Consider the following 17,379-nt stretch of genomic DNA (forward strand, 5'->3'; position numbering starts at 1 on the left):
GTCGGAGGGTCCCCCACCGTCCTGCCTGCCTCTTGGAGGCAACGCCGCCTTTCCAAACCAAACTCAGCCTCTTGGAATTTGGCAGCGGGCTACAATTGCGCATGGGGTTTTTTTTTTTTTTGGCGTGGAGAGAAAGAAACTCAACTCTTCCCGTCTCGGGGTTGAATTCCTGGCTTGAACTGCGGACGGTGAGGAGCCGAGAGCCTCCTGTCGGGATCCTCTGGATCCCATTTCATCCTCTGGATTCCCCCAAGGTCTCCTGCGGAGTCAGGATTCCCCAGCCGAGGTGGCGCAACGCACGCGCGAATGCCTCCACCCGTCTTCCTCCGTTCAATAAAGTCCCCATTATTCCATCTCTGAACTACTCGCCAGAGTTTGGGCCACCTGCAGGTAATCCTGTGAGATCTCCGCTGATCGAAATTTTAAAGCGCGCCAGGCGGAGGATCGGGTGTTATAAATCAAGAGGGTGCCTGTTAGGCGCTTGTTTTAAATAATAATGTTTTTTTTAATTGTTTTATTGTTTAATTGGATTTCTATGCCGCCCCTCTCCAAAGACTCGGGGCGGCTTACAACATATAAAAACAGCAAATTACAATAAAATTAATCCAATTAAATTAAAGTTACATAGCTAATAATAATAACAATAATAAGAACAACAGTAGAGTTGGAAGGGGCTTGGAGGTCTTCTAGTCCAACCCCATGCTTAGGCAGGAAACCCTACACCACTTGAGACAAATGGTTATCCAACATCTTCTTCTAGTGTTGGAGCATTCACAATTTCTGGAGGCAAGGAGTTCCACTGATGAATTGTTCTAACTGTGGGAAAAATTCTCCTTAGAAATTTCTCCTTAAACACAGCCAAAAGTGGATTGGAGCTATTTAATGGAGGGGTTTGCCTTCACGGAGTTTATGACCAAAAACAATGTTGGTGTCAGCTGGAAAAACTAGATTTAGTCTTGTCCCTGGACTAAATTTCAGGTTGGGAAAGATTTTACTCCCCGAATCAAGAAACTTATTCAGCTTTTCCAGTCCCAGATACTTACTGTACGTTTCCCTAGTTGTGGATGATGGCTAATGTAGTCCTGATGTATCTGGATACATTCTTCAGCAGCTGAGGAAGGCTGTTGTCGGGTAGATCAGCCTAAATTCTGAATCCATTTTAACTTTACTCCTGCAATATGGTTTGATGGTTGACCCAGGAGTGGCTTAACCTGGGCCAAGTAACCGCAGACTCGGGGCGGCTTACAACAATGGCAAAACAGTACATAGTGACAAATCCAATACCCATCAATCCAATTACAATTTTAAGCTAAAATTGCTTGCCCTAGCAGATGGAACTATTCACTAAAAAGCAGAATTACTCACCCCTACCTTGGCTTATTGACTGGGGCCACAACAACCTGCAGTAGCAGGTAGCAGTGATGAAAAGTTAGAGTTCAGTACTGTAAACTATTTCTGCTGATCACCGGCTGCCAGCAGTTTGGCAGATCGAATCCCAGTAGGCTCAAAGTTCACTTAGTCATTTTAAGTCCAGGAGTACCTCTACTCTCAACTTCAGAAAAGCCTCCAGCCCACCCCGAGAACATTAGAAAAACTCCCCCCAATCTCTCAGACCCCATTTGGAATACTGTGTTCTGTTCTGGAGACCTCACTTACAAAAAGATATTGATCAAATTGAACGGGTCCAAAGACGGGCTACAAAAGTGGTGGAAGGTCTTAAGCATAAAACGTATCAGGAAAGACTTCATGAACTCAATTTGTATAGCCTGGAGTACAGAAGGGGAAAGGGGGACATGATTAAATATGTTAAAGGGTTAAATAAGGTTCAGGAGGGAAGTGTTTTTAATAGGAAAGTGAACCCAATAACAAGGGGGCACAATCTGAGGCTAGTTGTGGGGAAAGATCAGAAGCAACGTGAGAAAATATTATTTTACTGAAAGAATAGTAGATGCTTGGAACAAACTTCCAGCAGACATGAGAAAATATTATTTGACTGAAAGAGTAGGAGATGCTTGGAACAAACTTCCAGCAGACGTGGTTGGTAAATCCACAGTAACTGAATTGAAACATGCCTGGGATAAACATAGATCCATCCTAAGATAAAATACAGAAAATAGTATAAGGGCAGATTGGATGGACCAGGAGGTCTTTTTCTGGCGTCAATCTTCTATGTTTTTATGTTTCTATCTTCAATGGGCAAGATGTGTGCTTAGGACCACAACTGAGGGTCTTTTCAAAAGCGACAGGTGATAAACAGGTACGCCGTACCTGCCTGCAGGTGCAAAAGCTGGGAGAATCTTGCAGTCCCTGCCGGAGAGTTCACCTGGTTGGAGAAAAAAATCTGGTTTGCATTAGGTACAAAAATGACGTAAGCCCCAGACTCAACCTCTGACCTTAGGAAGTCAAATTGACAATCAGATATCATGAGAACCATCCAGGAATGTCCTGTATGCTGGGAACTTTCATCTTTTGTAACTACCAACGTAGTACGTTTAACTCGGGGTGATTCATACCCCGGTTGTTCTTTCTTTTTTTTTACAATTATTACTTTTTTAGATGTACGGTATTTATCAAACACAAACAAGGCTGCCGGCGTTCTGTTCCCTGTACACCCTTTCTGGATCGCTTTGTGTATGTTCAGGGTGTGGGTCCTGTGTGCCCAGGCAGGGTTAGTGAACACAACATACAGAAGAGTTGTCTTGAGCAAAGCAGAGGAGGAAACCCAAAGCGCGTGCTGGTGTCTTCTCGAGAGCTTAAGCCACTGAAGGCAAACCCATGGGACGGGTGCCAGAGGTGGCACGCGGAGCCATATCTGCTGGCACGCAAGCCGTTGCCCTAGCTCAGCTCCAATGTGCATGTGTGTGCCAGCCAGCTGATTTTTGGCTCACACAGAGGCTCTGGGAGGGCGTTTTTGGCTTCCAGAGAGCCTCCAGAGGGATGTGGGAAGGTGTTTTTAATCTCCCCGGCTCCAGGGAAGCCTTTGGAGCATGGAGAGGGCGAAACACAAGCTTACTGGGCCCACCAGAAGTTGGGAAACAGACTGTTTCAAGCCTCCAGAGGGCCCACAGGGGTGGGAGAAGCTGTTTCCTCCTTCCCCAGGCCGTCAATTATGGTGTGGGCACTCGCCATGCTATTTCGGCACCCAAAGAAAAATAGGTTCGCCATCACTGGCCTCGTTTGGAGGCAGGCAAAGTTGGCTCTTCTATGCCTTGTAAACTTCAACTCCCAGAATTGCTGAGGCAACCATGCTAGCTCAGGAATTCTGGGAGTTGAAACATAGAAACGTAGAAACACAGAAGACTGACGGCAGAAAAAGACCTCATGGTCCATCTAGTCTGCCCTTATACTATTTCCTGGATTTTATCTTACAATGGATCTATGTTTATCCCAGGCATGTTTAAATTCAGTGACTGTGGATTTACCAACCACGTCTGCTGGAAGTTTGTTCCAAGGATCTACTACTCTTTCAGTAAAATAATATTTTCTCATGTTGCTTTTGATCTTTCCCCCAACTAACTTCAGATTGTGTCCCCTTGTTCTTGTGTTCACTTTCCTATTAAAAACACTTCCCTCCTGGACCTTATTTAATCCTTTAACATATTTAAATGTTTCAATCATTTCCCCCCTTTTCCTTCTGTCCTCCAGACTATACAGATGGAGTTCATTAAGTCTTTCCTGATACGTTTTATGCTTAAGACCATCCACCATTCTTGTAGCCCGTCTTTGGACCCGTTCAATTTTGTCAATATCTTTTTGTAGGTGAGGTCTCCAGAACTGAACACAGTACTCCAAATGTGGTCTCACATGTCCACATGTCACAGAAAAGCCAACTTTACCTACCTCTGGCCCAGGCAGTCACTTTAGAGGAAAAAAGGAAATAATTTCAACCCGCCGTTCAAACCTGTGGATTTAGAATCCGCAAACCTGGCGTGTCGTTGCTTGTGCAGCCAAGCCGGTGTCATTAACACCAGGGAAAGGTTGTGGCAATTGTGGGTGCACGGATGTTTAAACCACCTCATTAGAACTGCCGAGAACCTGTTTGGGCTCGTAGTTATTAAAGGCACCAGGTTGAAAAATCGGGAGGTCATGAGTTCCAGTTCTGCCTTAGGGATAATGACAGTGGGATGGCTTTGGGCTAGTTCCTCCTGCTGACCCCAAAAGCTGATTTGGTGAGGGGGGGGAGGAGGAATGCTGGATTAAAAGCTTAACGATTAGTTCTGACTTAGCACGAAGCCGGATGAGTAAATAGCTCTCTGCTTTTAGGAAGTGGGCAAAAAAGGATTAGGGGAGACGTGACAACACTGTTCCAATATTTGAGGGGCTACCACAAAGAAGAGGGAGTCAACCTATTCTCCAAAGCCCCTGAAGGCAAGACAATGAGCAATGGATGGAAACTAACCAAGGGGAGAAGCAACTCCTCTCCTCTCTTCTCTCCTAACTTCCTTTCCTTTCCATCCTTCCCTTCCTTTTTTCCTTTCCTTTTTTCCTACTTTTTTCTCCTTTCCTCTCCTCTTCTTTCTTTCTTTCTTTCTTTCTTTCTTTCTTTCTTTCTTTCTTCCTTCCTTCCTTTCTTTTTAACAATGTACAACTGCTTAGCCAGAGAGAATGTTTACGGACCTTAGACATTCCTGCTAGGAATTGTTTTATTTTCAAGGAGAAATGTCCTAATTGTTATGGGAGGGGGAGGAAAAAGACAGGTGGGTCCCTTTGTACCTGCCGTTCGCTACTGACCTTATGACATGAATTTTTAACTCTTCCCCACCTCCACTCCAGCCCCCCCGCCTTTGCTTCTGCAATGAATCCTATAAGAGAAATGACCAGTTCTCCGTGTGTGATGCAAGGCGAGTTGAGAGCCCAGAGTTGAGAAAGAAAAAAATCTCTAGATCTTGTAAACGATAGGGTGAATCAGTGCTTTTAAAGCAAACTTTAGGAAATTCTCAGAATCCAGTTACCGGCGACGGAGAAAAATCACTTTTTTTTCCCCAATGAGTTGACGGCAAGTAAAGTTTACAATTTTTAAGACTGGAGAATTTTCTTTTCATATCTAGATGGAGGGGGGGGAACTTGCATGTGCTTACATCATACTTAACCCTCCAAAAAGAAACACACAGAGACACACACACACACACATATAGACTTCCTTGCTAGGATTTCATTTTAATTTTTCTTTCCTTTCCTTTCCTCTCCTCTTCTCTCCTAACTTCCTTTCCTCTCCTCTCTTCTCTCCTAACTTTCTTTCCTTTCCATCCTTTCCTTCCTTTTTTCCTTTCCTTTCCTCTCATTTCTTTTCCTTTCCTTTTTTCCTACATTTTCTCCTTTCCTCTCCTCTTCTTTCTTTCTTTCTTTCTTCCTTCCTTCCTTCCTTCCTTCCTTCCTTTCTTTCTTTCTTTCTTCCTTTCTTTTTTCTTCCTTCCTTCCTTCCTTCTTTTCTTCTTTTCTTCCTTCCTTCCTTCCTTCCTTTCTTCCTTTCTTTCTTCCTTCTTTTCTTCCTTCCTTCCTTCCTTTCTTTCTTTTTTTCTTCCTTTCTTCCTTCCTTTCTTTCTTTTTTTCTTCCTTCCTTCCTTTCTTCCTTCCTTCCTTCCTTCCTTTCTTTCTTCCTTTCTTTCTTCCTTCCTTCCTTCCTTCCTTCCTTCCTTTCTTTCTTTTAAACAATGTACAACTGCTCAGCCAGAGAGAATGTTTACAGACCTTAGACATTCCTGCTAGGAATTGTTTTATTTTCAAGAGCTCGTTTGCTTCGCAGTTCGAGTTTTAAAAAAATGTGGGCCAATCCAGCCAAATCGTTTGCTTGCGAAGGTTGAAAATTTTCTCCTTGGACTCTGTCCCACTTGCACTTCACAATGCGAAGATGCCCCCTGGCTGTATCTTATCTTCGTCTGGGACCACATGTAGTTGACTTCATTCCATGAGTAACAGCATCCAGTGTTCTCTCTAAATTTTTTTTGGGGTGGGCGGAAAAGTATAGTGTCTGAGCGACAGTCCCTTCAGGACTGGGCGACACAGAAATAATAATAAAATTTCCCTCTCGGCTTCTGGGCAGGTTTGGAAAACTCTGAGTTGATGATGATTTTTAAGTGAGCGATTGCTCACTGCTCAGCTTAGAGGGAACTATGACAGCATCTCAAGCTTGTGCCAGGATTTACTCTTTTTAATCATTAACACACTCATTCAGTTTATAAAGTATTATAAAATACAAACTACGAAGTTAATAGAAAAGCAATGAGGAAAAGATAAGGGAAAAAAAACATTGGCTTCCGATTCCCCCTGTTGACAGTAAAAGAAGGCCTTAACATCAAATCACAGCTTTTTGCTTTTTCGTAATAATATGAACAAGCCATTTCTGTAAAGATCTAGCGGTTTAATCCAGAGGTCTTTCAAACTTGGCAACTTTAAGACTTGTGGACTTCAACTCCAGAATTCAAAAATCACAGCTCTTTGCTTTTTCGTAATAATATGAATGAGCCATTTCTGTAAAGATCTAGCAGTTTAATTCAGAGGTCTTCAAACTTGGCAACTTTAAGACTTGTGGACTTCAACTCCCAGAATTCAAAAATCACAGCTCTTTGCTTTTTCGTAATAATATGAACAAGCCATTTCTGTAAAGATCTAGCGGTTTAATCCAGAGGTCTTTCAAACTTGGCAACTTTAAGACTTGTGGACTTCAACTCCCAGAATTCAAAAATCACAGCTCTTTGCTTCTTCGTAATAATATGAATGAGCCATTTCTGTAAAGATCTAGCAGTTTAATTCAGAGGTCTTCAAACTTGGCAACTTTAAGACTTGTGGACTTCAACTCCCAGAATTCTGCATAGCATAGCTGCATAGCATAGCTGGCTGAAGAATTCTGGGAGTTGAAGTCCACAAGTCGCCACGTTTGGGGACCCCTTGACCTAATCGGTAGGACTCAAAGTCAGAGTTTCATTCTCCTCCACCTCAAGCATGAAGTTTGGAAGCGGTCTGCCTGTGGAAACCAAAAGTTCTCCTATACTTTTCTTGAGCTATTCCAGGCGTAAAGAACGATTTTCTCCTTTCTGCTAGTAGAATGAAAGGAGAAGCTCAAAGCAGTGATGGGCTGCCAAATTGTTTACTGCCATGCTGTGGGCGTGGCTTATTTTCTGGGAGTGGCTTGGTGGTCATGTGACTCGGTGGGAGTGACTTGACAATCATGTGACCGGGGGCTTAAAGGTCATGTGTCTGGGTAGGAGCGACTTACCAACCAAGGTAAGTTTTCAAATAGGTGCTTGGACTCTTTTTCAGTTTATTAAATCACATGAATAGCCACAAAAAGGACAAAGGATCAACAACATAATTTGTTGAGGAGCACAATAACATTTTAAGGTTTTGTACTAAACCCACAAGGTTCAGTATGATAACAAATTAGGCAAGTAGCTCAATTTTCTTGAATTGCTCCAAAAGTTCAGTTCTAGATAATTATTAAAATGGTGAAAGCATTTATGGGTAAAAACATACTATCTATCTATCTATCTATCTATCTATCTATCTATCTATCTATCTATCTATCTATTGGATTTGTATGCCACCCCTCTCCATGAACTCGGGGCGGCTAACAACAGTGGTAAAAACAACATGTGGCAATCCAATACTAAAAACAGCTAAAAACCCTTGTTATAAAACCAATCACACATACAAACATACCATGCATAAATTGTAGACGCCTAGGGGGAAAGAATGTCTCAGTTCCCCAGGCCTGACGGCAGAGGTGGGTTTTAAGGAGCTTACGAAAGGCAAGGAGGGTGGGGGCTATTCTAATCTCTGGGGGAGTTGGTTCCAGAGGGCCGGGGCCACCACAGAGAAGGCTCTTCCCCTGGGTCCCGCCAATTTTAAAAGTAATCAAGGATCATACTAAGGTAGTAGAGAAAGAAGGACAATTTTAAAAACACTATTAAATATTCAATAAATAGTGCATAAACTTACTATACCCACTGCGTCTTTCCCCCTCCCTCCGTGGGGGCAGCAGTCTACTACTGGCTCAAAGTTATGAGAAATCAGGCTTCCCCAGGCTTTTCTCTTCAAAGGAAGAGTAAAGGAACTCAAGTCAAGAATTAAAGTCACCGGCAATGGAGAGAACAGAAGAAAAGGAGAAATTGGCATCTAAGAACAGCCAACGTCACTTCGGTTTAGTTTTCGGCCCATTCAAGGATGGATGGAGGGCCCTTTAAGTCAACAGTGGGGAAAAGGCCTTCAAGGGCTTTTGGCTTGCTTCTTTAAAGCTCCATTGTTGGGAGTCAAGAGATGCTTGCTCATTAAATATTATTAACCACCAGCAGGGATGATGTAGCTAGCTAGTTTGAAAAATGAACCATCTGCAAAAAAAAACCCCAAGCAAACTCTGGGAGCACCAAGGACCCCTTATTAAACATTGTTTAGTATATGTTGTGGTTAGCTCTGGCCCAGCTCCTGCCCCAAGGACTGTTGATGTGGGGGAGACGTCCACATGCTGCAAGCCTGTTTTGCCCCCCTGCCCCGTGGAATCTGCTGATGAAGGCTCCTCTGACCAAGAAGACATGAGTGACAGGGAGGAGGAGAGTGTGGCAGACAGCTCAGAAGGAGATCAATTATCTAGCTCCTCCTTGGATTCGGAACAAGAGTTAATGATACAGCCACGCATGCAGAGAGCGATGCATAGGCAGCAACAACTGAGAGATTATTATCAAAGAAAATGAGGCCACCTGTGGTCGGGTGGTGCTGGGTCATTAGTGAGGCTGCTATAAATAGCAGCCTGTGGGTTTGGCCATTGTGGAGGATTATCTGTTCGTTGTGTTTCGTGACTGCTTTACTGACTTGGACCTTTTGTGTGCTGATTTTTCCCCGCTTTGAAACTAAACCAGAGCAAAGTGTGTTTCACTTTGTGAAAGAAGAAGGACTGTGAATTGCCTCACAGCTGCAAGCTAAGTATCACTGAACTGATAAGGGATTTGTACAAATTACCAGTTTGTTTGGAGATGAGTGCTCTTTGCTATACCAAAAGAGGGCTTAGTTTAAGTGAATTTTCATTATAAAGAACATTGTTTTCAAACGTGTGTGTGTGTGTGAAATTTGTACCTGTGAATTTTTGGGAGGAGTCTACCAGAGAGCCCGACAGAACAGTATACAAAAAATGTTCTTTCTGCACCAACTCAGGAATCTCAAACTGCCCAAGGAGCTGCTGATCCAGTTTTACAAAGGAATCGTTGAGTCTGTCATCTGCACCTCTATACCTGTCTGGTTTGGTTCTGCAATCCAACAAGTCCGACACAGACTTCAGAGGAGAATCAGAACTGCAGAAAAACAATTGCTGCCAAACTTCCTTCCATTGAGGACCTGTATACTGCACGAGTCAAAAAGAGGGCGGTGAAAATATTTATAGACCCCTAAAATCCTTTTACTTTAGGGCACATCCATCCCAAATGAAAGAAGGTGCCTATTTCTTGGTTGCATTTTTTTTCCTCAACATCATGTCCTTAACATCCTCTGCGAACATCCTTCTACCTGGAGAAGAAATACCCTATGTGGCTTCCCAATAGTCTTCAAGGGAAGCCCCGATGTAGAGCATGAGCAAAGGCTTGTGTTGTCAATCCGTGTTAGAGCAGACCAATGGAATCCCTCTCTTGCAAAGTGGAAATAATCGCCTTTGGGGAGCTATTGGGCCTTCTGAATTTTATGGAAGCCTCAGCCCAGGAGCTGCATGCGGCTCTTTATCCTTCTGGTCCAACTCCCTGTCGCTCAAAATATGCGTCTAGGGCAATGTTTCCCAACCTTGGCAACTTGAAGATATTTGGACTTATTTATTTATTTATTAGATTCGTATGCCGCCCCTTTCCGTAGACTCGGGGCGGCTCACAACACAATAAAAACAGTTTATAACAAATCTAATAATTTACAATATAAAATATTTAAAAACCCCATTATTAAACAGACATACACACAAGCATACCATACATAAATTGTATAGGCCCGGGGGGAGATATCTCAGTTCCCCCATGCCTGACGACAAAGGTGGGTTTTAAGGAGTTTGCAAAAGGCAAGGAGGGTAGGGGCAGTTCTAATCTCGGGGGGGAGCTGGTTCCAGAGAGTCGGGGCCGCCACAGAGAAGGCTCTTCCCCTGGGGCCCGCCAACCAACATTGTTTAGTTGACGGGACCCGGAGAAGGCCCACTCTGTGGGACCTAATCGGTCGCTGGGATTCGTGCGGCAGAAGGCAGTCTCAGAGATATTCTGGTCCGGGGCATCTGGCTGGAGAATTCTGGGAGTTGAAGTCCAGATATCTCCAAGTTGCCAAGGTTGGGAAACACTGGTCTAGGGTCTCCAGCTTAAGCAGGGGGTTGGTCTAGTTGACCTCCAAGGTCCCTTCCAGCTCTGTTACTCTGCATTCACCTCCTGGTGGTTTGGTCTCTGCAGTTGGCAAAGAAACAACCCCACTAAAATTGCCAAATCAGATGGCAGATCCTTTGTGTTCTGTCTGGGTCCCCCCAGACGCCAACACCAACCAAAAAGAGTAGCCAGACACACTGGTAAAAAGCCAAGGCAGTTTATATAATTCAAAGCAAACACAGGTAAAAAAAACTGTTCTTACAGACAGGAACACTATGAAGCTTCACAGAGGTTCCACGAAGGCCAGGCAATAAAACAGGATATTTGCTGGCAAAAACAACGCTGGAGATAATAAAACCCACGCCTCCCCCAAGTCTTTCAGACTTCTAGGCCACAAGCCAAGATCAGAGACGCCAAGAATCGAAGCAAGGTCACAGCACTCCCAGTTGATAACTCTCCACAAGACTGTAAGGGCGGGCCTGCCTTTTCAACCCTGCTGAGGAGAACCACACCCAAACCCAGCTGTTGCCAATTCAGGGATGGAAATACCTTTCTAATTGGCCCCTTCTTTGAGCTGCACGTCTCTGCCTCATGTCTATTATAGCCTGTGCGTCTTCATCCAATGAATCCAGGCTACTAGCTGGGGAGAGCCCCCCCCCCGGGGGTCTTAGGCTGCTCTCCCTCCTCCTCTTCCTGACGTTCCTCTCCCCCGTCTGCCTGGTCCTCCCCCTCCTGTTCACTGTCCTCCTCCTCTGGGCATGGATCCGGCAGAGCTCCAGCCGGTCCCTGAGGAGCCTCAGGCTGAATCACAACACTTTGTGGGTTTTCTCCCATCATCCTTTCTTTCCCTTCTTGAAAATATTACAGCATCCAAATACCTTTCGACGGCAGTTCCTATCTTTAGCGAAAAGGGGGAAACCCCTGCGTATCCTCCAGAGTTCCTTGCTTCCTCCTCTGGCAAAAAACCAGTTTTTCCCCTTTCGGCTTGGTTTTGTCTTCCTATTTCTCTCTCTTTTTTCTCTGCACTCTCCTACCTGTCTCTCTTTACGGGTAACCAGCCGGCTTCTCTTCCGTAATCCACTTCCCATCGCCCTCAAACGCAGATCCCTATTTCCCCGAATGCGGTAGGTACAAGGAAAAGCTTTTCCATGCAAGGTAGCGGCGGTGCAGTACGGTAAAGATTTCTGTTCAAGGTAATGATGGGTCTTGCTCTCTCCTTCCGGGCAGCGAGTCCATGCAAAGCCTTGTGAAATAACGTGAAGTCCTGTGGAACTGCCTGCCTCCAGAAGTTGTGAATGCTCCAACATTGGAAATTTTCAAGAAGTTGTTGGATGACCATCTGTCTGAAGTGGTGTAGGGTTGGACTAGAAGACCTCCAAGGTCCCTTCCAACTCTGTTGTTGTTATTCATAGAAACATAGAAACATAGAAGTCTGACGGCAGAAAAAGACCTCATGGTCCATCTAGTCTGCCCTTATACTATTTTCTGTATTTTATCTTAGGATGGATATACGTTTATCCCAGGCATGTTTAAATTCAGTTACTGTGGATTTATCTACCACGTCTGCTGGAAGTTTGTTCCAAGCCTCTACTACTCTTTCAGTGAAATAATATTTTCTCACGTTGCTTTTGATCTTTCCCCCAACTAACTTCAGATTGTGTCCCCTTGTTCTTGTGTTCACTTTCCTATTAAAAACATTTCTCTCCTGGACCTTATTTAACCCTTTAATATATTTAAATGTTTCGATCATGTCCCCCCTTTTCCTTCTGTCCTCCAGACTATACAGATTGAGATATTCTCTCTTTTATTCATTAAGCATGAAACTCAAGTCAACTGAACCTTTAAAAAAGTGTCACAAATACCACTGACTGGTGCTAATGGTTGATACGGGTGGTTGCCAACATCCTAGATATCAACCAAGTATCTTCTTAAAATATATGATCTTCCAAATAGCGCAGTATTTTGCAGTTTCACTGGTATTATTGCAGGAAGCTGCAATTTCTTGGTGTGTTTTGTGAAATTTGTGGACATGGTACTAAATACCCTGATGACAATGGGTGTAACCGGTACATGTTTCATCCATAGCTGTGTAGTTTCAATAACCAGGTGGCGATATTTATTTATTTGTTGTTGTTATTGTCTACAATTGTACCAGAGTGGCCAGTTGTTTTGCTGGATTTGACATTGATTACTATTCGAGCCTCACCCAGGGGCCTAGGATGATGATGGTAAAGAAGAAGATTATTATTATTATTATTACTATGTCAGTACAACACAGCAAACGAGATCACTATGCTGGATTTTGTATTTCATCACCAGTCGGGCGCTTCCCAAGCACCTAGGACTGTGTGATGTAGCGGTGAATTATGTGTGCCGATCCCAGTAAAGCCGCCTTTTGCAATTGACAGATGGAGATTTTGTCAATTCCGATGGTTTTCAAATGTCCGCTGAGATCCTTTGGCCCTGCGCCCAGCGTGCCAAGTACCACTGGGACCACTTTCACGGGCTTATGCCAGAGTCATTGCAGCTCGATTTTTAGATCTTCGTATTTCACTAATTTCTTTAGCTGCTTCTCCTCAACTCTGCTGTCTCCTGGGATTGCGATGTCGATGATCCATACTTTCTTTTTCTCCACGATCACAATGTCTGGAGTGTTATGCTTCAGAATTGGGTCAGTCTGAAGTCAGAAGTCCCACAGTAGTTTTGCTTGCTCATTTTCAACCACTTTTTCAGGCTTATGATCCCACCAGTTCTTTGCCACTGGTAAATGGTAGTTCCGGCACAAGTTCCAGTGGATCATCTGTGCCACAGCATCATGTCTATGCTTGTAGTCAGTCTGTGCGATCTTTTTGCAGCAGCTGAGTATGTGATCGATTGTTTCATCTGTTTCTTTACAGAGTCTGCACTTTGGATCGTCTGTTGATTTTTCAATTCTGGCTTTGACAGCATTTGTTCTAATGGCCTGTTCTTGTGCCGCCAGTATTAGTCCTTCTGTCTCCTTTTTGAGTGTTCCACTTGTAAGCCATGACCAGGTCTCTTTTTTATCCACTTTGCCTTCAATCTTCTCCAAGAACTGCCCATGCAATGCTTTGTTCCGCCAACTTATGACGATGATGATGATGATGATTATTATTATTATTATTATTATTATTATTATTATTATTATTATTATTATTATTATTATCAACAATACAACACAGCAAACAAGATCACTATATGCTGGATTGCATGATCTATATCCTAGGACTGCATGATGTATCGGCGAATTATGTTTGCCGATCCCAGTAAAGCCGCCTTTTGCAATTGACAGATGGAGATTTTGTCAATTCCAATGGTTTTCAAATGTCCACTGAGATCCTTCGGCAGTGTGCCCAGCGTGCCAAGTACCACTGGGACCACTTTCACGGGCTTATGCCAGAGTCCCTTGTGGGTTAAATGTGTTATGCGAACCATGTTGTCAGCCTATTCTCCTTTCCCACTAAATGCCTACAATTTGGAGTAAAACGCCTCTTTAACCTCTGCGGGCATTTCAAACATTCCAGATTCTTAAATGACGGGTTCTTTCCTCCCTGACCTTTTTTGGCAGAGAGAACAAAGGCAGCCACCTCCTTCAATCTCTTTCTCTACCCAAGTTCTAAAGAGGGCTTAGAAAAAACCACAAACTCTGTCGAGCAAGGTGAAGAATCAGCCAACCACTCAAGATCCCATTATTATTCCTTTTAAAAAAAAGTCAACCTGCTAACCTCTTGTTATTTCTACTCAATCCTCCCTAAACACTTCTGAAAAAGGGTTGATCCAAACACGTGTACCTAAACATGGAGCAAAACGCTTTAGGTCTACCGTGTAGAAGCGAGCCAAATTGAAAGGTGGCATCATTCACAACTCACAATAGTTCCAAAGGATTGTAGCATGGAAGACCAACTTTACTGTTTCTCTCTGCAGCTTTGCAAGATCGGGCTCTTTAGTTTTAAACCACATTCATGGTGTCTCTATGGAAAGTGAGAAATAGACCTTGGATGGGATATCAAAAGTCCACGGAGAAACATAACCGTTTCTTCTTTGGCCATTTTTCTCCTTCTGATGTAGCTCTAGATTTGGAAGAATTGGTAGCCAATTGGCAATTGGTTGCAACCATATTCTTACATCCATGGGCGTTTATAACTTATTTATATAGCTCCAACCACAACAATACACGAGCACACAAAAGATACAAACTCAAAGTAAACCGCTCCGAACTTGGCTGTAGAAAATACGACTTCAGCAACCAAGTAGTTAGTTAGTTAGTTAGTTAGTTAGTTAGTTAGTTAGTTAGTTAGTTAGTTAGTTAGTTAGTTAGTTAGTTAGTTTATTAGATTTGTATGCCACCCCTCTCAGTAGACTCGGGGCGGCTAACAACAGTAGTAAACAGCATATAACAAATCTAATGTTTAAAATAATTAAAACCCCTTATTTAAAACTAAACATACACACAAACATACCATGCATAAATTGTATAGGCCTAGGGGGGGAAAGAGTAGTTCAGTTCTCCGAGGGTTGGGGCCGCCACAAAGAAGGCTCTATGCCTGGAAATTCACTACCTGACTCTGTAGTATCATCACCTAACTCCCAAAACTTTACCCTTAGACTATCCACTGTTGACCTCTCCAGATTCCTAAGAGGTCAGTCAGGGGCGTGCATAAGTGCACCAGCATGCCTTCTGTCCCCTGTCTTAATATTTCTCTCTTATTAGGACCCATCTCATTTATTTAAACAGTGTTATATCCATGTATACTACCAATGCATACTTCATTAAAGAATAGAATAGGATCGGATAGGATAGAATTTTTTATTGGTCAAATGTGATTGGACACACAAGGAATTTGTCTTTGCTGCATCTGCTCTCAGTGCACAGAAAAGAAAATATATTGGGTATATGTGTATACATATACTATATACAAAGTGTATTAGCTAATAGCTTTTCAATGTCATATAAGAAATGTGAGTAACTATTTTTGTCCAGATGTCAAAGGTAAAAGAGGCAGCATTGGATGGATTATGAATCCTGAATTTTAAAAAAATGATTCCTTGTAATGTAATTCAAGATTGGTGGTATTTTATTTTGTATATGTGATTGGAATGAAAAAAAAAATTATTTGCCAAAATGAAAATATACATTTGTCAAGAATCATGAGGTCCAACACTTAATGATTGTCATAGGGGTCAAATAAACAATGAGAAAACAATGGATATTAATAAACATCTTAAGCGTACAGGCAACTGGTTACAGTCATACAGTCATAAATGGGAGGAGATGGGTGATGGGAATGATAAAGGGGGGAAACTAGTAGTAATAGTAGTGCAGACTTAGTAAACAGTTTGACAGTGTTGAGGGAATTATTTGTTTAGCAGAGTGATGGCGTTGGGGGGGGGAACTGTTCTTGTGTCTAGTTGTCTTGGTGTGCAGAGCTCTGTAGTGACATTTTGAGGGTAGGAGTTGAAACAAACAAATGAACAAAATGATGCAGATCCAACAAATGTAAAAACATATTTTCAAATCATTTCTTTGGGAAATGGTGATCCGCTCTGGGGTGTGAGAACCTCCAGAGTTGTGAAGCCAATGACTTTATGTCCCTTATTTTATTTACTATCAAGGTGGTCACATGCAAATCTTTTCCCTTTCAGAAAGGACCTCCAGCTTCTCCCCCATCTCAAGACAATGGGGACAATTGAAAAAATATCCCATCTTCTTGTTGGCCTTTTGTTGGCCTTGACACATTCGGGGCCCAATGCAGGTGAGTTAATTCTGTTTCCACCGACTGGTTTCCCTCAATAGGAACAAATTTTCACCACCGTCTCCAGAAGGGGCAGCAGTAGCAGCCACTAATGCAGAGTTGGGTTCCTACTGGTTCTGACCAGTTCTATAGCATAAGATACTCACTTGAAGTAATGGTCAAGTAGCCAAATCGTCTTTCTTGGTAGGGAAGGTTTGCCTATTTGCCGATAACTCTAAAGTGTGCAATAGAGTTGATATTCCTGGAGGAGTCTGTAACATGGCAAATGATTTAGCTTTACTAGATAAGTGGTCAAAGCAATGGAAACTGCAGTTTAATGTTTCCAAATGTAAAATAATGCACTTGGGGAAAAGGAATCCTCAATCTGAGTATTGCATTGGCAGTTCTGTGTTAGCAAACACTTCAGAAGAGAAGGATTTAGGAGTAGTGGGAAAACTGCTCCTGATTTTCACTGGAATTTGACTTTGTTGCCTTATTTTCCAAAATATGTTCTTCCTTGCCTGCTTCATTTCCAGGTGCCCAAGAAAACATCCACTGGGAAATTCAACGTTATGATGGCTGGTACAACAACCTCATGTATCATAAACACAACTCTGCAGGTGAGCAAGATGCAACTGATCCTTTGGAATGGAATGGAGTGGAGTGGAGTGGAGTGGAGTGGAGTGGAATGGAATGGAATGGAATGGAATAGAATAGAATAGAATAGAATAGAAATAAGAATAGAATAGAGTAGAGTAGAATAGAGTAGAGTAGAGTAGAATAGAATAGAATAGAAATAAGAATAGAATAGAGTAGAGTAGAGTAGAATAGAATAGAACAGAATAGAATAGAATAGAATAGAAATAAGAATAGAATAGAATAGAATAGAATAAAATACGGAATGGAATAGAATAGGATAGAATAGAATAGAATAGAATATGGAATGGAATGGAATAGAATAGGATAGAATAGAATAGAATACGGAATGGAATGGAATGGAATGGAATAGGATAGGATAGAATAGAATATGGAATGGAATGGAATAGGATAGGATAGGATAGGATAGAATAGAATAGAATAGGGTAGGATAGGATAGGATAGAATACGGAATGGAGCGGAACGGAACGGAATAGAATTCTTTATTGGCCAAGTGTTATTGGACACATAAGGAATTTGTCTTTGGTGCATATGCTCTTAGTGTACATAAAAGAAAAGTCATGTTTGTCAAGAATCATAAGGTACAACACTTCATGATAGTCCCGGTACAAATAAGCAATCAAATCATATTAGGAACCAATCAATATAAATTGTAAGGATAC

At 42.6% G+C, this 17,379-nt stretch overlaps 1 protein-coding gene across 1 annotated transcript in view; it reads left to right on the plus strand.

Annotated features, from left to right (window-relative positions):
• Positions 1–11,394: 11,394 nt before the first annotated feature.
• DUOX2 (dual oxidase 2) overlaps positions 11,395–17,379 on the plus strand; it is a 57,153-nt gene continuing 51,168 nt past the window's right edge. Inside the window, 3 exon segments of the mRNA XM_070763037.1 lie at positions 11,395–11,434; positions 15,972–16,081; positions 16,597–16,680. Of these exon segments, the coding sequence (XP_070619138.1) occupies positions 11,430–11,434; positions 15,972–16,081; positions 16,597–16,680 (199 nt within the window). The 5' untranslated portion in view covers positions 11,395–11,429.

The sequence above is a fragment of the Erythrolamprus reginae genome, chromosome 10 (assembly GCF_031021105.1).
Source record: "Erythrolamprus reginae isolate rEryReg1 chromosome 10, rEryReg1.hap1, whole genome shotgun sequence".
In the NCBI taxonomy this organism is placed as follows: domain Eukaryota; kingdom Metazoa; phylum Chordata; class Lepidosauria; order Squamata; family Dipsadidae; genus Erythrolamprus; species Erythrolamprus reginae.